This window comes from Medicago sativa, chromosome 8, assembly GCF_051527215.1.
Source record: "Medicago sativa cultivar Bolivia chromosome 8, Bolivia_mono, whole genome shotgun sequence".
Lineage (NCBI taxonomy): Eukaryota > Viridiplantae > Streptophyta > Magnoliopsida > Fabales > Fabaceae > Medicago > Medicago sativa.
Window position 1 is genome coordinate 17,978,534 of NC_140756.1, and position 24,542 is coordinate 18,003,075.

The window sequence follows — 24,542 nt, forward strand, 5'->3', positions numbered from 1 at the left end:
GGACCCTTTTTTAATCATTTACAGTCTGTTTGTTTGAAGAGAAAGAAGGAAGAGAAGAGAGAAATTGAGAAGAGATGGTAGTTTTCTCTTGTTTGGTATGGAGAGAAATAGGGAAGAGAGATTGCAAAATGATGGGACCCACTACTTTTTGCTTTCTCTTCACAGCAGCGATGAAAGTGGGAGAGAAGTGTGTTATTATTTGTTGTTCCATTTTCACCGTTGTTTCCAAAGATTATATTTCATTATGGTTTATAAATGGTTCTAATAAAATTGAACATTGTCTGACGAGCTGAAGGCATCCATGGACGGTAACGAAAAATAGATGTTAAACGCAAAGGCAACCAGGCTTGCTATTTTGAATCATCATAGGAGAAAAATAAGACATGGATGTATATAATTAGGTTTTTATTAATCAAATCAAATTCTGTAAAAAAACAAGGCTTTTTAATCAAATAAAACATATATACAGATGGGAACATAATGAATGATTAGTGCCCCCTAAAAAAATTAATGATTAGGTAATTAGATGATGAATCGATGTAGACGGTGGGAGTGCGATAATTCACTCCTGGTGCTGATTTATATATATATATATATATATATATATATATATATATATATATAATTTCAATACCATTTTAAATTAAATAAAAGCATACATTACAAATAGTTTAGATTAATCAAACAAATTATTAAATTACTCTTAATAGAATTTTACCAAAATTCAAGGGTATTTTGGTACTTTTGTAAATAATCAATACTTCTCTCTTCTCTATTTCTCTTATCTATCTCTTATACCAAACAACACATCAAATCTACTCTATTTCTCACATCTTTCTCTCTTTTCACACTCTCTCTTACCTATTTCTCTCTTCACAACTTCTCTCCTAAACCAAACACACCCTTAGTGAGGATGTCACGCCATTTCATTTGGCGTGACATGTTATTTTATTATTTTTTTCTGCACCTCCATATGTGATCTGACACACACCTTTTTCATTTCATTTTTTTTATTTTTTCTGGTATCAATTAAAATAAACAATTATTTATTAAATATTATTTTAATGTTTAAGTTAATTATTTTAAAATATGCAATATTATGAAAATAAATAAAATTAAATTTATTATGGTACACCTCCATGCGCTCTGGTTCGCCTGGTACGAACTGTGGTAAGCCAAATTGTAGTCTCACTCTATCTATTTGATGTCGTTCGACTATCTCAAAACAGATCAGATTGGTGTCTACAGACCACACTGCACTTTCTTCTTCGTTGGTGCACTCCATTTTAAGATAGGTGTACTCCATTGTGGGAGATTTCAAGCTTTACATATGTCTTGTTCACATGTCATAGCCGCTTGTTCTAGCTTTAACCATAACTATTGAAACCTTATCCAAGATGTCTTCAATAAAAGGTTTGAAGTCGTCCAGGACAAGAGTTATTGGCCCCCATATGAAGGTCCCAAGCTTTGCCACGATCCAACCATGCAAAGACTAAAGAAAGGTCGTCCAAACAGTACTCGCATTGGAACTGAAATGGACGGCGTGGAAAAAACACCGAGACTTTGTAGAATATGTAAGAAGCCCGGTCATATTCGAAGAAATTGTCCTTTTGTTAAAAATCAGTAGTTAATTTATTTAATGTTGTACTTTGTTCCAAATCATTGTTTTTATAATTGTTGTTAGATTTTAATTCATTTTTGTATTGTTTTGTATTGTTTTTATAATTATTGCATTTTAACTTATTTTTAATATATATTTCAAAAAAAATATTAAAATGGGTTGTCACGCCAAATGAAATGGTGTGATACAAAAAAAAATAAAAAATAAGAACAAAAAAGAAGTGTGAAATCGTGTGGGAAGATAAGAAAAAATAAAATAAAATAACATGTCACGCCAAATGGAATGGCGTGACATCCCGCTAGAAGACAAAAAAAAAAGTTCCAAACTAGGGCATTTAGGGAAATAAAATCACAACAGGGGCAAAGCCAACATTTTTTTTGTGTGTCAGGGGCGTAAAAAAAAAACTCTAAAATTTTGCATTATTCTTTTAAGTCACAAAATATATGCATCATTACCATATTTCCATCAAACTCGGTTAAAAAGTGTTTTATGTGGACGTTTATTATTAAGTTGACAACTCTAGATTCACCTCTCTCAAAACTATAGTTCATAAGTGTATTATTCAATCTTAGTTTGAAACAAAAATCATTCGATTACTTGATTTATAATGTTGATGAAATATTTATCTTTAAACTTAGGATTGAATTAGCAAACGATAAGAGGAAAATGTATATAAATTAATTATGTTACGTGTTATAAACACTTTTTTGACCTTCCAACTCATTGTTAAATGGTCATATAATCACTTTTTAACAAAGTTGTAGGAAAAAGGGATCATTTTGTTAAAAAAATAATAATTAAATGACTAACTTGTTCACTTTTACCACCATAAAGGATCAATTTGAAACTAAAAAAAAAACTAAAAGGATTAATCTGGTATAAATGTTAAACTTAAATAACCCTAGAATTTATTTGGCCTATATTTATTTATTTATTTTTTTAATCAGATAATCTCTACGTAAAATAGAAAAGATTGTCTTTTAATTGGTTAAATCGTGATAGCCGACAAAGTTCTTCTTCAACAAATTCTTATAGTTGAATTTGAACTCGATGGACCTCCGGTAAACCAAAAGAAATTGTTTATAATCTCATTCAAATGCTTTTGGATTAATATATTTGTATGTTTTTGGTTTTGTGGCGGCGGAAATTGATTTTAATGAAATTGATTTTGGATTTCAATATGTGTATTTTAATAAAAACATAAAACAAAATTACTAAGTTTTGTTGGTTCGTTAATTGGTCATATCTTTCTGATGAAATGTATTGGATTGATATTATTAGTTTGGTTAAAGAAAAAAATTCAATCAAATCTAAGTTAACTATGTGATTTAATAAGTACATTTGGTTACATTTGCAAAGTTATGTGGGTTAAATATTTGTAGTTTTTTCATTTGTTATCGCTGTCCACTATTTAGGCAGGACACCACTTCCATATTTTTATAGAGATGAAATCTTAGAACATGACGAGATGAAAATGGATGAAATCTGTTTCGGATCGGCTACAAGACCCAACAAGCTAATGCCCAAAAAGATTGGGCCACGACGGTGATGGAACATGCTAAGCTCCGTGTGTGGCACCGCATGATAGCACACATCAGATCCATATGAGTCGTCAAAGCCATCTCTAACAGCCTCCCGAAGAGGTGTCACATTTCACGGAGACAGTTATGCTCTTACACGCCTATATAAGGGTGACTTAGCGTCACCCCCAAGGTACGATTCATTATTACCTTATTTTGCACATATCCACCTCATTCTCTCACTAACTTGAGTGTCGGAGTGCTAACGTGCTTGCAGGCACGATTCTCCTTCGTCGTGAAGACTGTCGCGATTGATCAACCTTCGACGCAACGGAGCACCAAGCACAACCGCATTCTTTTCTCGATCTTCATTGGATAGATAAAAATCAATGTTGAAAGAGAAGTCGATGTTGAAATAGACTTGGAAATGGAAGAAGCTAAACAAGAATAAAACGGCTCCATCAAAGAAAAAGAAGATATTACTATTTTTCTTTTTCCAAAAAAAAAAAAAGACTTTTGATTTGGACAACATTGAGGAAGATAATAATTTCTTCGCATTGAAAAAATCTTTTGTAACTACTCTTTTTGATTATCGAAAATGGAATAGGCCATTGTGATATATAAAAAATGATAGCTTTAAAAGAGTTGTACAAGATGAAAATTCAAAATTTTCTTCGTATATGTCAAAGTGATGTAAAAGAACGAATATCTTTCATGTATCCATCTGATTTGTCTAGTTTTCTAAAAATCATGTAAAAAATGGATCTATTCACAAGAGATAAAATCTTCTATAATAATAATAATAATGAATTGTCCGATTATTGGAGTTCCACCAATAAAGAAAAAAGAAAGAGTATATGTTAATCATTGGAGAAGAGTTCTTTGATCGTATATGCTTTTTCACTCTCATGATATAATATTAGTCAGGCTTCCTCTAACTCAATGTCTGATTTTGGTATTCTTAAAGTTTTTAACATCAAAATACATCTTCATTAGGGATGGGAATAGGCCAGGCCATACCAGGCTTTGATAGGCCTGAGCCTGGCCTACGAAATTTTTCGCAAGCCTGAGCCTGACCTATGGCCTTTCATAGGCCTATTTTTTTTAGCCTGGCATGACCTATTTAAAAGCCTGGCCTGGCCTGGAAGCCTATTTACAGGCCTACTTCATATTAAAATCATCAAATATTCAATTTTGTCTACTTCTAAATAGGCCAAACTGGCCTTAAAGCCTGCAAGGCCTGTCTATTGCTATAAGGCTTTAAAAGCCTATTTCACTATAAAGCCTATTTAAAAAGTTCATTATTTGAGTTTTCTTCTTGATTATTATTCTAATATAAATTATATTTTAATATAAATAAAAAATAAATTTTAATAATATGCATAAATAGGCCGGCCTATCAGGCTTCGTAGGCTTTTTTTGATAGCCTGAGTCTGGCCTCTTTACTTAAATAGGCTTTTTCAAAAGCCTATGCCTAGCCTATTTCATAAACAGGCCAAACCAGGCTTAAACGGGTCAGGTCGTAGGCCCCTGTAGGCTGGCCTAGCCTATACCGAACCCTAATCTTCATAATGCTCTTTCCATTGAGAACATGATTTGGCGTCCATTCTGTCTTTAATTGGACAAATTGTAATATTGATGGTGCCTCAGCTGGTAATTCTACCAAAGCTTCTTGTGGAGGAATTTATAGAAACACATGGATATGATTTGAAATATTGAAAAGAATCAAAAGAGGGAAGAAAAGAATAAGATGAACGACTAGTCTAATGTAGAGGTATGGTAACACATGGACATGATTAGAATACAGAAATTTATGTAAGGATAATTATGTTCGGAATCTTCCATCATTTGACACTTATTTTATTTCTCCTTTAAAAAAAATATATTTTACAAAGGTGCTCGTAACTAGGGTTGGGAATAGGCTAACCCAAGTTAAGGTTTGCCTATTAAGCTAAATTATATAAAACAGTTTAAAGTGCAATACAGTATTGAAATATTATCACAAATTAATTATTTACTTTATACTCTATAATTTGATCATGAATGAAGTCTCGAGCATTATCCATCTCCGACGAAGAAGCTACATTGAAACTCTTGTTAGATCGAAGTTAATTGACATATGATAATCATCATGGCAAATAACTGTAGTTTCATCTTCATAAAGATTGACGTCAATATCCATTTCAACATTCTTTCTAATGAAATTATGTATTGTCATTGTTGCGACAACTATTTGAACTTGTGTTTCATATTTAAACTTAGGTATCTAACGCATGATTGCAAAGTTGTTCTTTCATATCCCCAAAATTTCTTTCAATTGTGCACCTTAAACTTAAGCAGTAATAATTGAATACTTCAATATGATTTTCAAACCTAGCCTAAAATCAAGAAGGCGGTAATGTTCATAATTGTAGGGACTATTGTATCTTATTGGTGTTGAAAAGCCATAAAGCACCAAATAATACTTACTTAAAAATAAAGTAATTATTAGAATGTGTAAATAAAGTAATTGTTAATACAACAAATCGTTTCTAGTCGGAAAAAGAACATACTTGCAAGAGAATGTGGAAAATTAAGGTTTGTAATTGTGAGAGCTTGGTCAAAAACATCGACATCATAAGCAGTACCTTCCCATTCAGCTAACACGAGTGAAACATATACTCCTATCATATACAATCAATATATTTTGTGTTGGATATCCTTTTGTTACAATAAACTTTGCTAGCTCACTAGCACTTACTACACATAACATGTGTGCACCATCAATTTTTTCAATCAAATTTTAAAAAATGGCCAGTAATGTTGATAATTTTTTTTAACATGACAATCACAAAAATGTAGGATCTTTGAGTTTTATTACTGTTGAAGGACAAATTGAGGCAAACATAAAGTTGCAATAGAAATGTCTATTTGCATTCTCGCCTGAGTGATGAAACATTTCTTGAATAATTTTATTACCTACCATGTGACCTACCACGACTAAAAACATTGCAACTATTTCTTCAACCTTGATAAGATTAGAAGACTTTAAACCATTTTCCACTTAAAGCTTATGAAAAATATGTTTTTCCATTTAAAACACCTCATAACAACGAGTGAGACTCCCCTGTAATATTTCTATGTTGACCCACCGGTTCTACTTGCTTTTTGCATACTCATGTATCTAGTGCATGAAAAAACCTTCAAAAATATCATCATCTTCTCGTGTATTGTATTCCAAGTGATCATTCCAACCATTAATTTTAACAGAGAGCAATTTGTTATAAGAGATGAATAGACATGGCAACAAAATCCATGCCCATGGGCACCCGCCCAAACCAACCCCGATTTGACGGGTTTTTCCCGATTTGACTGGGTTTGGGTATGGGTTTGGGTTTTCCCCGATTTTAAAATACGGATACAGGACAGGTAACGGGGATATATGTACCCACCCCGAACCCATACCCAAACCTTACCCGAATGTAGAAATGTCATATTTTTGTTTTTGTTGAGAGGGTTGATAATGATATGCCTTTTTTTTTTGTTTGATAATTGTCATGATATAAGAACTTTCATTGATAGTTAAAAGAGCAACCAAATTATTTGGTTAGGAAATGTTAAAATGAGCGCAAATTGTTGGATAATGCATTACAACATTACCATTGAAGCTGAAAGGAACTTTTTTTTATCACAAAAAAATTGATTCACTACGGGGACGGGGATGGGGCGGGAATACCCGAACCCATTAGGGGCGAGGATGTGATTCAATTTTTCATCCCGTTGGGTATGGGTAGGGTAACGAGTAAGTATATGGGAGTAGGGGATGGGGATGGGGATGGGGAAGGCAAAACCCGTCCCCACCCCGCCCCATTGCCATGCCTAGAGATGAACATGTTAATGAATGATAATATGTAAGGTTAAAAGTAGTTTATGACCATTTAACACTGATGTGGAAAATTCAAAAAAAATTACGACATCAAACATGATAACTTACATAAATTTTATATTGGGGTCTCAAATAAATTCGAATTTTACATATAAATATTTAATTAAAAAGATTTTATTTTGGCATAAACAAACTCAACTCATTTCATTAATAACAACAATCATATTATTAGATGACATATAACCATGAACATGAGAACTAACATAAGATAATAAGGCACCGGCTAACAAGTGCACAACATTATTTGTTTGTCTCCTTATGAAACTTATCTTAAAGTTTTGATGATTAAGAAATGAGCTTTGCAGCCATTCAGAATAGCACCGAATATGAAATTGGTGTCGAGATTGCTAAAGATGTCGTCAACCATTTGCTTACAATCAAGTTCCTTATACATCAAAAGAAACATCAAATTACCAAACCAATTTATCAATTAATAATCAACAACATTATCAATCAAATAATAGATTTTATTTCAAAATAAAACTAAATAATATATCTATGAATTTATCTTCGAGACAGTAAATTTACCTATAAACATAACAAACGTCTATATAAAAACTTTTAACCGGGTATTTTTGTTCTAAAATAAACAAATTAACGGTGAAAAAGTTAAAACTTGATTTAGTTTGGGCTTGATTTGGTATTTTTCGAATATAAAAGTCGTCTCACCTTTCTCGCTGCGGAACCCTAATTTTCAAATTACGCAGATTTCTCATTCTACGCCCAAACCCTAAAACTCCGGTACTCTCTCTCTCTCTCTCTCATCGCTAATTAGGGTTTGTGCGATTCCCCTTCTTGAATTTGTTAAATCTTCAATTAGTGTTAGGACGTTGTGTTCTAGTTTCGTTTGATCGATTTTGTTTCGTTTGGTATTGATTTTGTGAAGGAGGAAAAGATGAGGCCGGTTTTCGCTGGAAATTTGGAGTACGATACTCGTCAATCAGAACTTGAACGCTTGTTTTCAAAGTATGGAAGAATTGAACGTGTTGACATGAAATCTGGTATAATCTCGTCTTTCTCAATTCACATGCTCAAATTTTACTTGTTTAATTGTTATTTTTTTTTGTTGTTGTTGAAAATTTTAGTTTCATTTTGTTGATTAAGTTTCAAGATTCTAGCTTAACCCTTAATTGGGGCACTATGTTATGTTCATTAGTTTAATTTTGTAATCAATTACCAAGTTTTATGATTAATTTTGTTGATTTTCACCCCAATTTATGTCATTGTGGGTCTAAGAACGGTAAATAATGAATTTTTTAGTGTTGGATTAGATGCCATAGCTTGTGTGAAGTTCGTGTGTCAGTTGGCGGAAAATCGAGTTGTAGTTTATGGTATGAGGGTGATGTAGGTTATTGTAAACTAGGTCCTAGGGTACTGCGAACGACCATGTTCTGGAATTTGGATAGGAGTGATGGACATGAGGCTGCTTTTGTGGCTCGGATGTCTAGCAGTGTTGTCAAATATCGGCCATGGCGGATATTGGTTGTGGGGTTTTGGCTTTCCGCCATGGCGGTGCAACGCCCCCATTACTCAGATATGGTGGTGCCATATGCTGGCCAGCATATCAGATTGTTGGCTCTCTGCCATCGACAACACTGATGTCTAGTTCCTATGTCCCGATGGAAAAAGAAACGGCAGACGCGAAATTGCAATGCCTTTGAAAAAATCCTTTGGTTTTTTAAGTTTTTCTTTTGACGCAGGAACTTCTACTAAGGGAAAATATGCTGAGCATCTGTCTTGGCTTGCCAACCTCTGCAAATTTTTTTTTGGAAGAAAACCTTCCGCTCCCTTTCCATCCACAGATCTGCATTTTCTCATCTGATCATTCGTCACTCACTAACATCATCACTCATCACTCATCATTGACATTTCAATCAGAACTGATCTTAAAGGGATCATCATTCAATTTATTAAGCCATGCCTAGCTTCACTGAACATAGGGGATCAATGAAATTCTGTCAAGTCATGCCCTTCTATTTCTGAAATCTCTTGTGCTGTCTGAATGGAGAATCATGCTTGGCAATTACAATCTCAGACCTGAATTTTGGATTTAAACCTTTAAAAGCAATCATGATTTGTTTCCACATTCAACACCTCTACAGCTTCATGTGCATCAGTCCACACTTATATTCAGGTGTTGTATTCCTTTGTTCCTAACAGGGAAAATGATTTCCTGGTTTGGCTGATGTACTTGGTGAGGGATAACATGCTGATATGTATTTTATCGTCATATATCTCTCTAATTTCAGTTTTGTTGCAGGATTTGCTTTTGTCTATTATGAAGACGAACGTGATGCTGAAGAAGCAATTCGTGCGCTTGACAATATTCCATTTGGTTATGACAAGCGACGGCTATCTGTGGAGTGGGCTAGGGTATGCCAGTGCTTTAGCGATCATGTTTTGGTTTTATTTACTTATCAATGAAGACATTTGAATATGACCTGCCTGAGAATAATATGAACTTAAGTGATTTGTTTTCATTTTGGCAGGGTGAACGTGGGCGTCACCGTGATGGCTCAAAGCCAAACCAGAAGCCCACAAAGACTCTATTTGTGATTAACTTTGACCCAATTCGCACTAGAGTTAGTGATATAGAGAGACACTTTAAACCTTATGGGCCGCTTCATCATGTTCGAATTCGTCGGAACTTTGCATTTGTGCAGTATGAAACACAGGAAGATGCTACTAAAGCCTTAGAGTGTACAAATATGAGGTCAGTGTCTCATTGATGAGATTGTAATATCTTATGCTATAATCTTGAGCTTCTTATTTCAACATGTACAATTAATAACTGGTTTCTGCTCATTGCTCTTGCAGTAAGATACTGGATAGGGTGGTGTCTGTGGAGTATGCTCTGAGGGATGATAGTGACAGGGTCGACAATTATGGTGGCAGTCCCAGAAGAGGAGGGGGTCTTGCTAGATCTCCCAGTCCAGGTTATCGCAGGCGACCAAGTCCAGACTATGGCCGTCCTCGTAGTCCTGTGTATGATAGGTATAGTGGACCGGACAGGCGGAGGAGTCCTGATTATGGCAGGAATAGGAGTCCTGATTATGGCAGGAACAGGAGTCCTGAATATGGCAGATACCGCAGGTATTGTATTTGAAGTCAATTTTATTTATCTCTTGCAATTATGTTCCTTTTTTCGACTTATTTATTCTGTTATGTATCTACAGTCGTTCACCAGTGCGAAGGTCAAGAACTTAGTTGGTGTTTGGTTTGAGGGCAAGTAGCAGGGCTTCAGTGGCACTTTATTACTGCTGTCTTGATGTTAGAATAGTGTGTGGTACATTGTTACGTACTTAAGAGTACTTTTCAGACTTATGTGGATTGGTCTGGTTTGGTTTGCCTCATTGCTATGTAGTATTCATTGTGTGCTTCTATAGAAACTGAATTCAAGACTGTTTAGAGTTGGAATTATTGATTCATATTACTGAAGAAACATCATGTTATGCTGTGACAAAATCTGATTGTTGTCTAACTAATGTGGTTGAATTTTCTTTTTTCTAGCAAATTTGTAAGCTAAGTAGGATAGAAAAATGACTACATTGGAAATGTTTAAATATCAATGGACATGAAGTGGATGGTGTTCGATGTGTCTCTCAGTATGGCTCTTGGCAGGATCAGTATGTAGATCAGAAGATCCAGTACTGTATTAATATTTTTATTTATCATTAGCTTACTGCTATGAGCATTGCTTCAGACTTCAGATGCAAAGCATATTCAATACCCCCTTATGCACTCCACTCAGCTAAGGATCATTTTCATCTCTCAAAATCGAGAAGCTCCATTACTATAGACAGTTGCACATTTATTTACACACCCAAAATTATAGTATTGGAACTTCATTTCTTTTTGGGAGCAATCTTCATCCCCTCAGCCAGCTCCAACTGTCAAAAATAAGATAAGACCCTTATTTATTTATTTTTTATGAACTAAAGGGGCATCAAAACTAGAAACCCCATAGGAAAATTGATTCCAACTAAACGACCATCAGGGGAACAAAAAAGAGAGAAAAAGAATAACATCAATAAGTCGAAAAGAACGATCTAAACTTGATTGGCTTCTCTGAATATATGTTTGCATACATGCTTGTTTGCATGAAATCAAGGTGCACATAGGATAAGAGGGTAGTGAATGTGAGGAGGAAAAGCTTGTAATTCCTTGGTACCTTTTTTAATACGATATCAGAAGGTTTAAAATCCAAACAAGGAAAATACTCATTCGGTTCTAACATTATGTGTTCGAGTAGAATTGAACCTGAATGTTGGAAGAGGAGACTCGACTAAAAGTGGTCAATCAGGTTCTTCAACAAAAATTATTTGTGGATGAATACATCACACCAATAATATAATTATTAAACAAAATTAGTGATTTAGAGTCCCCACAAACTTGTGGTCTTGAATAATTTTTTTTAGGAGAACTTGTGGTCTTGATAGAATGTAGTTATTGCACGCAACAATATATATACGGCAAATAATTTACTGTATATAGTTTAATTTTGATTTGTATTTTGAATTGATAGTCGACACTTGAGTTCGTCCAATTTTTAGCTATTGTTCAAATTATTTAGCACATTTTTAAAATGTTTCACATAAGAAAAATACTAACCATAGGTTTCCTACTCAACGGCGACACAATATTTCATACGCTTGGTTGTCTTATGACATGTTATTATGTGTGTATTTTTTGTTGTGAATAAAGTCGGAAAGTTCCCGTGAGTTTAACTCGATTTATATGAATACTTTATTGTATATGTAAAGATCGATGTTCGAATCTCGAACACACTATCTATTTATTTGAAGAGGTTAATTTGTAGACAATAGGCTACTTGACAAAAAAGTATGAAAATTAGCTAGTGATGATTGCTTCAATTGGTAAGAAGTTGATCCACCCCTAAACAGTGAGTTCAACTCCCGCTGTCAACGTGAAAATCTCTTTAGTGGATGTTAATGATAAGGCACCAGAGCTTAACTCATCTAATTTTTTTATTAGAAAAAAAAAAGTCGACATGGAAAATCTATCCAAATATGGTTAGCCTTAATTGCCGGCTTCTTTATGTCTTCGACATGGAATATAACATAGTTTTAGGGGAAAGCATATGACTTAAGCCACACAGCCAAACATATCTAGACAAAATTAGACCATGGGCCGTAAAAGATCAAAAGCTGATTCTTAGATAAGCCAAAAAATCACTTTAATTTAAAACAATTCTGGTTTTTTAGTATTTTTTGAAGGAAAAAAACTGGTCATTAATTAACATTAACAATGAAATATGCTGTTAAAGAAAAAAAAAAACCATTCAACATTATTCCTTTGGTCCTTAACCACTAAATGATGAAACATACATTGTCATTTTCTCATCTAAAGTAACTGAATTTTTTAGCTGAAAGATAACGCAATAACTTGTTCTTTGACACCAGTGACGGACCCAGGAATTTATAGTAGTGTAGGCCACAAAAATATAAATTTGTTGAGGCAAAAAGAAAAAGAAAAAGAAAAGAAAATATTTATATATATATATATATATATAATATTTTATTTTTAAACGCATAAATATACATCATAATTGTTCTCTACGACCTTTCATACTCAAGCATTAGTTGTAATTGCCAATTTGACATCCAATTCTTGTAAATACTCATAACAAATAACTATTTCATTAGTTGTAGTTGCCATGTTTTATCTCGAATGGGGTTTGCAATTTGAGAATTGAGATATTTGCTTTTAGTTTAGTGTTAAATATGTTTTTAATCCCTACAAAATTATGAGCTTTCAAGTTTAGTCTCTGTAAAAAAAATTATCCACTTTTAGTCCTTATTCAAATTTTATAGTGACTATTTTGGAGGACTATAAATACACTTTTTTTGCAAAAAGTTTTCAAAATAAGGACTATCCTTATAAACTACAATAGTATTATAGAGGATTAAAATCTACCATTAAATTTTTATAGAAACTACACTTAAAAACTCACTAATTTTGTAATGACTAAACATATTTAATCATTTAGATTATCAAGTGTGGCCTGTTACTATTCATATCTTTATTTATCAATTATGACTAGAGTAGTATATATAATAAGTGTTATTATTAGAAAGAATTTTTTTTTGAAAAAGTAGTGAGGGCCTCGGCACTCATAGTGCTTAACGTAGGTCTGTCCCTGTTTGACACTGATTTCTGCAGCATCTACAAATAATCAACAATATTATGCATATATATATATATATATATATATATATATATATATATATATATATATATTCTAATTTTGACTTGGTTTGAGGAAAAGATTGACTTAGAATCTGGATCGATTTATTTGAGTTATTTGTTACTACAAGTTCTTATAAAATTGTGAGACTGTTTAAAAGAGCTTATGAAAACAGCTCATGACATGCTAATAGATTGTTTTTCAGCTTATTTATTTCCATACGCTTTCTAGAATAGCTTATGAAAATATCTTCAAGTTGATAAGAAAAATGAGTTTAATAATTTGTTATATGATAACAATTATACTATAAATATTTAATTAAGTTGTTTATGTAAACAAAACCTTAATTTACCTATGTTTGATGCACATGAAACTAGAAAATGATGTTAGTATCTAATGATGATTTAGAAAATGTTAGAAAAACATCCTGGCTCTTGTACCATAAGAAATTCATTTCCTTAATAAAGAAATACCCTTAAGGACAAAGTTGTTACATAAATTTTTACAACTTAAACTGACAAATAATATATATATATATATATATATATATATATATATATATATATATATATATATATATATATATATATATATATTAACTTGAATAGATCATAAGAAAAGTAAAATAAAATCTAAGTTGAAGATTTTAATTTCTTAGCTGTTCCTCAATTGCTTTCTCCAACCAAGTTTCAGCATCTTCCATCATTCCAGGACTAAGCCTTACCATCAATATGCAAAACTCAGTCTCATTCAGCTTTCCATCACCATCAAGATCACCTTGTTTAACCATAGCTTCTGCTTCTTCTTTACTCATTCCTTCCATACCAAGCATGGCCGAGTTTTTCCTAAGACTCTCACTTGTTATCAAACCTGTTTCTTGGTCTGCTAGAAGGTTAAAACCACCACATAGTTCAGATACAAAGGTTTCTACATCAAGCTTCTCTGCCATAATTGGGAGCAAATCTTCAAATTCTGCTTCCATGGTTGTGGGGGTGGTTTGCTTCATGTTCTTGTTGGTTTCCATTGTAGAGGAAGTGTTTTTTTTTCTTTTTTTCTTAATGTGTTAGTTGGTGAATATGGAAAGAAAGTTGATGAAGAAAGTGACTTTTGGAAGAGTTGTATATTATATAGTAATGAGAAATGAGAATTCCATGAGAGAATTCGTTAGGAAAATGGCCTTTTATATAGATGTTAAAGTCCTTTGCTTTTTGGAATGACTCTCTTGGTGGCTTTTTGGTACTTCTTGGTGTCAACTTGGGGATTTTGGTTGGTACCACAATTACGGTCTAAGAAGAACTAAACTCAAATTTCTTAAACAATGTCTCATGTTCGAACTTTATGGATAAAAAAATTTGATTGCGAGGGAATACTTCATTAAAAGTGGTAAGTCGGATTCTTTGACGAAAATTATATGTTAATAAATATTTCACACCAATAACATAATTATAAACAAATTTAGGTCACTTGTATTCCCTGTGAAGTTGTGGTCTTGATAGGATGTAGTTGTCGCACGTAACAAGTCTACACTCTTAGATTAAGAGCATATGATTTACCTTTTGATTTTGAATTGATCATAATCGCCACATGAGTCGTCTAATTTTGATCTATTGGTTCATATTTGTTGACTTCGACAAATACCACCCTTATGTGAAAGTAGAAAATCTATATTCCAAACTAGTCTTGTTTGAGTTTGTGTTTATGATTTCAACTGTCCAATTAGAAATTATGGTTCAAGTAAGTTTTGGTTAATTACAATGAAACCAACTTGTAATGACCATTTTTTTTAGAGGAACTTGTAATAACCACTGTTATACTATAAAATCACAACTCTTGATTATTTTATAATCTATCAATGATTATCAAAAGTTGATAAATGATCATCAAAATTTATTTATATCATACAATACTCATTTGCATTTTTCTCGCTTCATGTTTGACCTACGGAGTTAAGACCCTCTCTATTTTCCTCTCAATTTATTCTCAACATTACTAATTTTTTTAAATATTTTAAGGTGTATAAAAAATATTTAAACTTATTTAACGTCACACTTTTATATTTATATTTCAAAAACTATAGTAATGAAGGAAATTACAAGAATAAAAAATGGAGAGGATTCTAAGTCTTTTTCAAGTACATCCTTCGATTACTATTATAAGTAAAAATCAATATTTTAGATTCATTCATTAAATAATGTATGCGGTCTATAATAAATATCATATGTAGTACATCAATAATTAAATGAATTTAAAATATAAATTCTTGTTATAATAGTGACCAAATATGTATTTTGTGGATATCTCTCCAACAAACTCTTCACAACCAATTAAGCCACATGCATTGATTGTTAATTATTACTATGAAGAGAATAATGTGCACAAAAGAAAATATTGTTATTGTAACTTGTGAAGAGGGTTCACAAGAGAAAATGTGTGGCTTATAAGAGAAAATGTAGATAGTCAAGAACTTGAGGAATCAATCTTTGGAGAAAGCCGTCTTGTCACGTTACAACTTATACAAGTAGATGTATTTTTGTGGCATTGATTTTTAATGAGTTTAATATATTATATCAATCTATTTCATGAAAGTTTCTAGGAAAGTTCCTTTGGTGGGAACCTCAGGATATTCTGAGTAAGACATTATCTTCGTTGATTGGAACTGTTTGAGAGTTTTGTTTCTATGAAGCTTCCTCTCCTATTTCTATCCACCAAATTCTGATATTTCTGCCCCTCTTTTGTCGGGTTCATATATTATATATTACTATATGAATCATATTAACAATTTTTATTGGGACACGACATATGAACGGCTTAAATTAACAAATTTCATTTCAATTATATATATCAGCTTGATGATTGGTCCAAATTATAATATTGATGAAAAGAGAAATGTTATGGTCACATTTTCTATCACACACTTTTCAACACACTCGAATCTTATTGAAGGCAGGTGTTGGAGTGTGTTGAAAGAGTGTGTTAAAAAGTATGACTCTAAGCGTTCTTTTGATGAAAATATCAATCGAAAAATTTGACAAGTTTCTCAAAATAGGTTGTCACTATGAGTTACAAGGTCTTCTGAATCCACGTATGAAAGTAGAAAATTGGATTTTACAATATTTTAAGTGTATGGCTCAAGTTGTTAATTGATTATATGTTACTATATTCAAACGTGAAAGATAACTAGTTCGATGCAATTTCAATTTAGTGATGTGAAAAGGTCTATTTTGAGTTGGAAGAAATTGCATTTTTCACACAAGAAAAAGAAAAAGGTGCAAAATTGGGTAGGTATAATTTTTATTTGTTTATTATAATGTTGTAAATTATTCATTAATGATCGACAAAGATACGAGATATAAATTTATAATCATGCAATTGCACACTCGACTCTTAAGTCCGTTTTTTTATAATGCTAATGAGTTTGCAAGATTAAGCGTGTAGAAATGTCGCAGTTGGTTGCTAGTTTTCAACCTTGCTTCTCTAGCACGACAAGATTGAGCGTGTAAAAATATCGAAAACTCATACTTTCATATTCCTTTCTCATCTTAAATTTCTCCCAACCAAGTCAATTAGTACCCATTCTAGCACTTCAAATTGAACCCCACCAAAAAGAATTGATCATCCCTTCCAACCCATCACCTAGAGAAGAAGGCAACATAGTGTGCTCATACTATAAGTTTATTTTTTTTTTTTTTGAGAGAGATCATACTATAAGTTGGAATAGACTATGTTTGGAATAGCTTCAATTAACCCAAAACCACGGTACAGAATCACGGCAAAGCAGAAGCTACCTTTTGTAGCTTTTAAAAATCACGGCAGAAAGTGCCTCGTAACGCGGTATTTGCACTTCCACCGCTTTAACAAACACAGCCATGGTCTCAACAACTGATCCTACAAGGACTTCTCTCTGCCCTTGAAAAATGTTTGTCTGACCAACTTTAGATTTTACTCCAAAGTCTTCCCCTTAAATATCAAAAGAGTTGTTTCTTATTCCTCCCTACCATCGATGGTAGACCAAGGTATTTATTAGTACCAAGGCGTTCAAAAACCTAAAGTAGTGCCACAATGGCATTCAAAGACCTAAAGTAGTGCCACAATCTTTGTTATAAGTCCATCAAAATATAATAAAATATAAAATTTTAATCGTAAAAAGTCTTTTAAAAAATCTTAAATGTCAATAATCTCTTAAAATCTAAGTCAATACATCTATGATAAAATTTGCTTATAGCTACTAATTAAAAAACTCTCAAACATACCCCTAAAAAAAAACTCTCAAATATAGTTCTAATTAGTAGGAACAGAAATTCTAATCAAATCAAATTGGAGATAAACTTCTTGAAGTACCACCAGTATGAAAGAAATCTATGTCTCTCTCTATATATGAATGTATGTATGCAGGGCAGATCCAGGATTGAATTATTAGTGAGCAAGTTGTTGTTTTTTTTTTTGAAGACAAGTTTTATTTTTTTGAAGTAAGTAAGACTAAAAATTTTAGCTAAATAAATTACACAAATAACAACATATGTATTAATCGTAATAAATCGTCGATTATTTTTTTCTTTGTGTAGTGATGTTCATATTTTAGTGAACTTTAATTGCACTCAAACCAAATCCGAAAATATAAGACAGTGTACCTACTTTCAATGCAATGGTATCCCTGACAACCAACATTGATTGTGAATCAAAGAGAAATGTTCAAAACCAATCAGTAGTATGAAGGTGAGAAAAACACAAGAAGGGATGTTGAATTGTGTTTTGAAAAATTCTTCGTTTCTCCTAAAAACTGAACACACTGATCAGAAGCTAAGTGAGACAGCTTCTGAAGTGATAATCAGAATCTAAATGCAGTGGAATAAAACAGAGAGAGAGAAGAAGAACGACACAAAGCAATTATACTGGTTCCTTCCACAATCCGGAAGTAGTCCAGTCCCCCTTGCACTTCCAAGGAGATTTCACTAAGAGTAATATCTGATTACAATTGCTCAAGCACACAAGCAAGAGACTTCCTTTGCTCAAGCACACAAGCTAGAGACTTCCTTTGCTCAAGAACACAATCAAGAGACTTCCTGCTCAAGCACAACTGCAAGAGACTTCCTAACTAAACAAAATTACACAGAAAATTGTTTAAGGTTGAACTCTTGATATACAATCAGAGGTGCTCACAATACAAATCAGATACAGACTCAATGGACTTAAGAATTTCTAAGATATGACTTTGAGACACAGAAATTCCAAGTGAATGCAGAACAATTTCAGCAGAGATTTGGCACTTGTAAAAGTATTGAGAGTCTGTTGTTCAGCATTCCAAAATCTCTAGTTCTTCACTCCTTTATATAGAGGTGTGAAAGAGACGTTGTGAAATTGCCAGCACCCAAAGAGTCGTTGCTGAAGCTTGATCTTTCACCTTTGATCTTTTGCCTGATTTGGTTGTTGTCCTATGAAGAACTAATTTGAAATCCATTCCTTATCCAAAGGAACATCTATGCAGGCGAAGCCGTATTCTGGAGCTGTTTTCTTGTCTTGTAGCGTGGACACAAAACAGAGTAGTGGAGAACGTGGTTGTACAATTCGTACAAATGTCAACGCTTTCGTTCAAATTGCAAGCACATGCCTTCAAACACCTTTGAAATGACCGTTGCAAAATTCCACTAATCCTTTGTAGCGTTTTCGAATCCAATAGACAACTTTTGCAGTGATAATTCTTCAATTCTTGAATCTTTGCAAATCCAGTTGATATTCAGCTTCTGGTGAAATAGCTTCTGATGAGGCAGCTTCTGATGATGCAGCTTCTGATGATACAGCTTCTGCAGCTTCTGATGATGCAGCTTCTGATGTTATGACTTCTGGACCTCTTGTCTTCAGGAGCACTATTCTTACTTCAGAAGCGACTTAACTTCAGGAGCGTTTTCTCTTAAGTAGCACGTTGCCTTCAGGAGCGTCCAAGCTTCAATTTTGTTGTTTCCTTTGCTCTTTATTTGCTCATTCAGAACCAATGATGATGTAACTATTTAATTATGGTCATGTACACTTGAACAAATATTAGCTAGTCCAATTTACAATTTTTAATACCTTGTTATCATCAAAACTCTTTAAGGTTCATTGTTAAACACATTTTGTTCCAACAATCTCCCCCTTTTTGATGATGACAAACAAAAGTATTTAAAAATTGATCAATTGTTGTTAATCTAATTAATAAGTTGACTTTGGGGTTCTGAGGTTTGTAAGCTCAGAATCTGAGGTTTGTAAGCTCAAACTCCCCCTGAGTCTGATAGTCTTTACGGTGAGGTTTGTAAGCTCCCTCTAAGTTCTATCCAGGTTAATTAAATTCATTTTTCGCACAATAAAATTATCAGAGCTTTAAAAAATGAATCATTGAAAGAATTAATTTAGAGATAAGAAGAATGGTTCAATTAATTTTACTTGAATTTTGATACTCCTTCTTTCGTTCATAGCTTATACCAATAAGGTAAAAAATGATAGAGGTTTTTCAAAAATTTCAAATGACATTAATGGGGCTCAGAGCCTTTAAATACTTGTCACATATACTCCCCCTTTTGTCATTATCAAAAAAAAATTTAAAAAAAAAGCATAAATTAGAAGAGAGTATAATAGGAAAATAACTAAGTCAATCAGAGCAATGTAAATGAACAAGAATATCCAGGCATTATCCATAAATCAGAAGTAGCTAAGCAGTCAGAACCATTAAGCATTCAGAAGCATAGAGAAATAAAACAAGATGGTTTCAGAAGCAAGGACTAAGAATTTAAAACAAACAACAAACAAAAGATAACACTAAGGTGTGCAACTAAGGGTTGGTTTGTTGTTGTTTCTTCATCTTCTCCATTTCTTCAATTTTCTTCTGCAACTGTTCTTCAAGAAATTGTTGCCTTTGGAGAAGAGCCTGTTCCCTTTCTCTAGCCTCTTGCTGCTGCTGTGCCATCTGTTTCTTCAGAAGCTTACACAACCTTGCTTCTCTGGTCAAGTAGTCCATTTCTAAGAAGAAAGACTGATTTGCCAGGAGCAGTGTAGGATTTCTAACTCTAAGACTCTGATTCAGATTTTCCATAAGCCTTCTGACTGAAGCTTGCTTGACTCTGATGCACTTAGCCTTTATGTCTTCAATAAGCTCAGTTGCCCGGTTCTGAAGTGATGCCCAGGAGTCTTCATATGCGTTGGTGAGATCAATTGTCCTCCTTTGATCCACCAGATTATGCATTTGAGAGAGAATTGAGAGTAGCTCAGCATCAATATATCCAGATTCCAGGGTGTTTGTGGGTGGTTGTTCAAGAATTTCAGGATCAGAATCACTAAGTTCAAGGTCTTGAACAGGGCTAGAAACTGGAATGGTGATGTGTTGAATTGGGGTTGAGGTTGATGGCTGGTCAGATGCAATGCGTGTGGTAGAGGTTAGGTCTTGGACATTGACTTGAGAGTTGTCAATATCCATGGGAGTTGGTTGGGGTTCAATGTGCTCTGGTTGGGTTTCAGTTTCAGTTGGTGGTTGTTGAGATGAAGTTGATGTTTGAGTGTTGAGTTGGGGGTCAATGGTAGCTACTGGTGATTGTGGGGGTGTTATGGGTTTATGTGGTTCAGGTGTTTGTTGATGGGGGTTTTCTGAAACAACATTTTCAGAAGCAGCTGCTTCTGGGGTTGTTTCAGAGGCTTTTTCTGAGGTAGACTCAACATTTTCTGGAGGAATCATGTTGAGAGGTTGAATGTTAAGGGGTTGAGGGTTAAGGCGAAAGATAGTATCAATGACTCTTTCTCTCTGCTCAGCCATTTCAGCCAACTTCTCATTAATTATGTGACCAACTGGTTCATAAGTAGTTGACTGAGAGGGCTTTTTGTTGGTTTTGGTTGATGTTGACTGGCTTTTAACTGGTTTTTGAAAAAGTTGAGCTAAGGGTATATCATCATCAGAATCATCAGAATCAGATAATGATGAGGATGCGGAATCTGATGATATATTAATTACCTTCTCTGGTTCAGGATCAGAATCCTCTTTAGCAGACTCACTGGTCATCAGCATCAGTTGCTTGGCTTCTGACACTACAGACTCTTGTAGCTCAGCAGCAATTTCCAAGACTTTTTCAGCTGCTGCCTTCTTCCCTTGTAAGTCCTTTAACTCCAAATCAGAAGCAGCTTGAGCTGTCATGGTGATATGAGGAAAATCCTTGGTCCTCCTCAAGGCTGGCTTCCTCTTCCTCTTTGGTATAGCTGGTTGTACAGGAGCAATACCAGAACTTAGGACTACACAAGAGTTGTTGTCTTCAGCTACCTCTTCAATTGATGGCATTGCAGAACCACCAATCTTAAGCTTGTCAGAAGCAGGTCTTGCCTTCTTAGCAGATTCTTCAACCTTCAGATACTCTTCTTTGGTCACTTTCCTCTTAACACTTCTGCTTTTTGCCAGAGGCACAGTACCACCATACATTTCCTCAGGTACTGTTACCGTAAATCCGCAAGTGCACGGGTTTACCGTAGTAGTAATAAAGAGAGAGTATCAATCCACAGGGAGTTATTTAAATTCCAATCAAAAGTAGTAAAGGTTAGGGAGAAATCGATAATTATGGTTTCAAGGTAATCTAAATGACGGTTGAAAATAATAGCTAAAGGCAACCTAGGGATTATTGGTTCATCCTATGGTTGACCTAACATCCTAATCCTAATCCTTGTTTATGTAAATCCTAGTTTCTAAGGACGAATCTCTCTAAAGCCTATCCCCTTCTTCGTTCGATATCCGGGGAGTGTGTCTCTCAAGGTGTTAGACCTATTCTCATGGCTAACTCCTATATTAAGATCCTTGATTGTACGAGATTCTATAAGTCCCAAGGTTCACTAGGCTATTCTCATGCTTCGCAATCCTTGTCTAAATTCACTTGTTCGGTTATTAAGACTTCTTCGTTCGATTCATCACCTTAATAACTAGGGTAACGAATTAACAAGTACTAATCATCCGCGTTCGCATCCAAAGTTTGGTACTTGTTAATATCGTTGTGAAGAACGGTGAATTTAGATAAGAAAAGTAGGGTTACATAAACTAGGGTTTCGGATTTGGATTGTTGGATCAAGCCATAGGACTCTCCCAACAATCCCAAGGTCTAAGGGAATTACTCACTCATGGTTGGTGTTGCCATGAATGAATAAGAAGAAAACAATAAGAACAATTGAATAAAAACGAGAACTTTTATTGAGAAATAGTATTCTGTCACAATACAATATTCAGAATTCAAGAAGATAAAACAAGGAGAACAAGCTCTCTATTTATAGCCTACTAATGACTTAAGCCCTAAGAAATAACTGAAGGAATATTCTCTGAAGATCCATGGGCTTTATCGTCAAAGCAGGCTGCGTAGAAAACCGCTGTTCGGAGCAAAAAGCAGCTAAAAGGGATGCTGGCAATCGCGCACGGCCGTGCGCCTTGCAGGCGTGGGTCGTGCGCCCTTCACTGACTTGGGGGAGCGAATTCTGATTTCTTCAAGTGCATATTTCGGTCCCAAATCTTGGAAATCTCCTATTTTTGTGCTCCAAATCCCTTTTCTTTAGCTCCAAGCCTTGCAAATCATATATTTGATCCTGAAATATAATATTGGATTCTTTGAAGTAAAAAGCTCTTAAATATAAATAAAAACACATAGAATCTAATTAAATCTAAATAGAATTAAACTAAATAACTTAATTAAAATACGTAATAAATCTACTTATCAAACTCCCCCATACTTGAATCTTTGCTTGTCCTCAAGCAAAAGGCATTGACATAGCAGTATAGAAAACATTTAAGTATATGACAAAATTAAAACACATGTTCCCTCCAAGGCCTTGTCCTAAGCATACACTAATCACAACCTCAAGAGCCCCTTATGATTCCTATTCAACCCAACAAGAGAAACTAAGTGAGTGTGGGTGTGTAGTGCATCCCCTTTGCTCCTGTATAAACAGGTATTATGAGGAAACAGGTTCTAACCCCAACAGTACATCAACCGAGAAAAACCTCATTTTCATTCCATATAAGCAAGGTGGGAATTAAGTTTAAGTTGGTTCAATTTTAAATTGTGGACCATATTTTTCTTTTCTTTTGGTCTCTTTTGGGGCTACAGATGCCTAGGGGATATCACCTTTTCATAGGAAGTCGGAGAGGGACTCACTCCTTCCTCCACTACTCCGGCAATCACCCTAAGTAGTGCTGTAGTTTGTAACTTCTTTCATAAATTTTTTTTTCTTTTTCTTTTCTTTCTATTTTTTTTTCAGAAGTTTGTAGAAGCTATACAATCACTAAGGAGGTACCATCCTTCGCGTAGGAGTTGTTCGAGTACACTATCCTTCCCTCCATGCTCCGGCGGTGTTCTCAACTTAGTGAAAAAGTGAAAATCATGCTTCCCCCCCATATTATTTCAACGTTAAATAAAGTTAATTAAATTTCCCCACACAAGCTTATACTACTTTTACTCCTAGAGACTTTAAAGGGTCCATGTACCATTAAACTTAGAACTTGGTCCTTAAAATACCTATTCATACACTTACTCAAAGGATGCACTGTGAATTTTCTCATTGGAGAAGTTTTGTTCACCTAGAATCAATGTGGGTCTATTGGAAAAACTTAAGGCAACATGAAGCTATTTTTTATGTACACAACAAGAACATTATCTAGCCTATATTGGAAGAGAACTTAACAAAAAGTATATGTCATATTTAACAATTAAAACAAGAAAACTATCTAGCTGCTTACATGCCTTTCGCAATAAAACAAAACAAAAGATAAAAATTCAAGGGAGTTTGAAACACTACGACTTGAAACACTACGACTCTTACTACCTAGACACTTTATTGGCTCCCCCCCCCCCATACTTGGGAGAAGCATTGTCCTCAATGCATAAAGAAAACAAAAAAGGAAGAGAGGAAGAGAAGAGAAGAGAAAGGAAGAGGAAAGCTCACATTTTTATTGGTTTCCCGGCGGAGGATATCGGGCGTTGAGATATTCTTGCATTGCTAGAAGAGCATTATGGGTCTCCTCACGCCTTTGGTTTGTTCTTTGCACCTCCTCTTGCATACCGGAGAACTCTTCACAAAATTGTTGTTGATTGGTGTTGATCTTTTGGAGCTCACTTTGCATCCAATTCCATTGCTTATCATCCATTTGTGTTCTGGCTTCATTAGGCAAGTCAGCACCTTCTTCACTTGCATCTTCATCATCTTCGGGTACCTGAGGATTAACAACATACAACAAATTTCCTGCCACCTTTATGTCGGTGCGGGCAGGGTTAGGCAATATAATCA

At 34.2% G+C, this 24,542-nt stretch overlaps 2 protein-coding genes and 1 pseudogene across 5 annotated transcripts; 1 reads left to right on the plus strand and 2 right to left on the minus strand.

The window, feature by feature from the left end:
• Positions 1–5,147: 5,147 nt before the first annotated feature.
• On the minus strand, positions 5,148–6,217 carry LOC146897473 (uncharacterized; annotated as a pseudogene).
• Positions 6,218–7,749: 1,532 nt separating this feature from the next.
• On the plus strand, positions 7,750–10,531 carry LOC146897474 (serine/arginine-rich splicing factor RS31-like). Of its 4 annotated transcripts, none has more exons than XM_085735031.1 (7): positions 7,750–7,842; positions 7,953–8,067; positions 8,767–9,200; positions 9,327–9,439; positions 9,556–9,779; positions 9,884–10,159; positions 10,243–10,531. In XM_085735031.1, exons 3-7 carry the CDS (start codon positions 9,137–9,139, stop codon positions 10,271–10,273), a joined length of 708 nt encoding a protein of 235 aa, XP_085591157.1. In that variant the 5' UTR covers positions 7,750–7,842; positions 7,953–8,067; positions 8,767–9,136; the 3' UTR covers positions 10,274–10,531. The 4 variants fall into 4 exon arrangements, with proteins under 4 accessions (XP_085591157.1, XP_085591156.1, XP_085591155.1 ...); XM_085735030.1 differs by having other exon boundaries at positions 7,750–7,807; XM_085735029.1 differs by lacking the exon at positions 8,767–9,200.
• A 3,331-nt stretch (positions 10,532–13,862) lies between these two features.
• LOC146897475 (Calcium-binding EF-hand family protein) lies at positions 13,863–14,432 on the minus strand. Its single transcript, XM_085735032.1, has one exon. The coding sequence runs from the start codon at positions 14,296–14,298 to the stop codon at positions 13,921–13,923; it is 378 nt and encodes a 125-aa protein (XP_085591158.1). The 5' UTR covers positions 14,299–14,432; the 3' UTR covers positions 13,863–13,920.
• Positions 14,433–24,542: the final 10,110 nt, after the last annotated feature.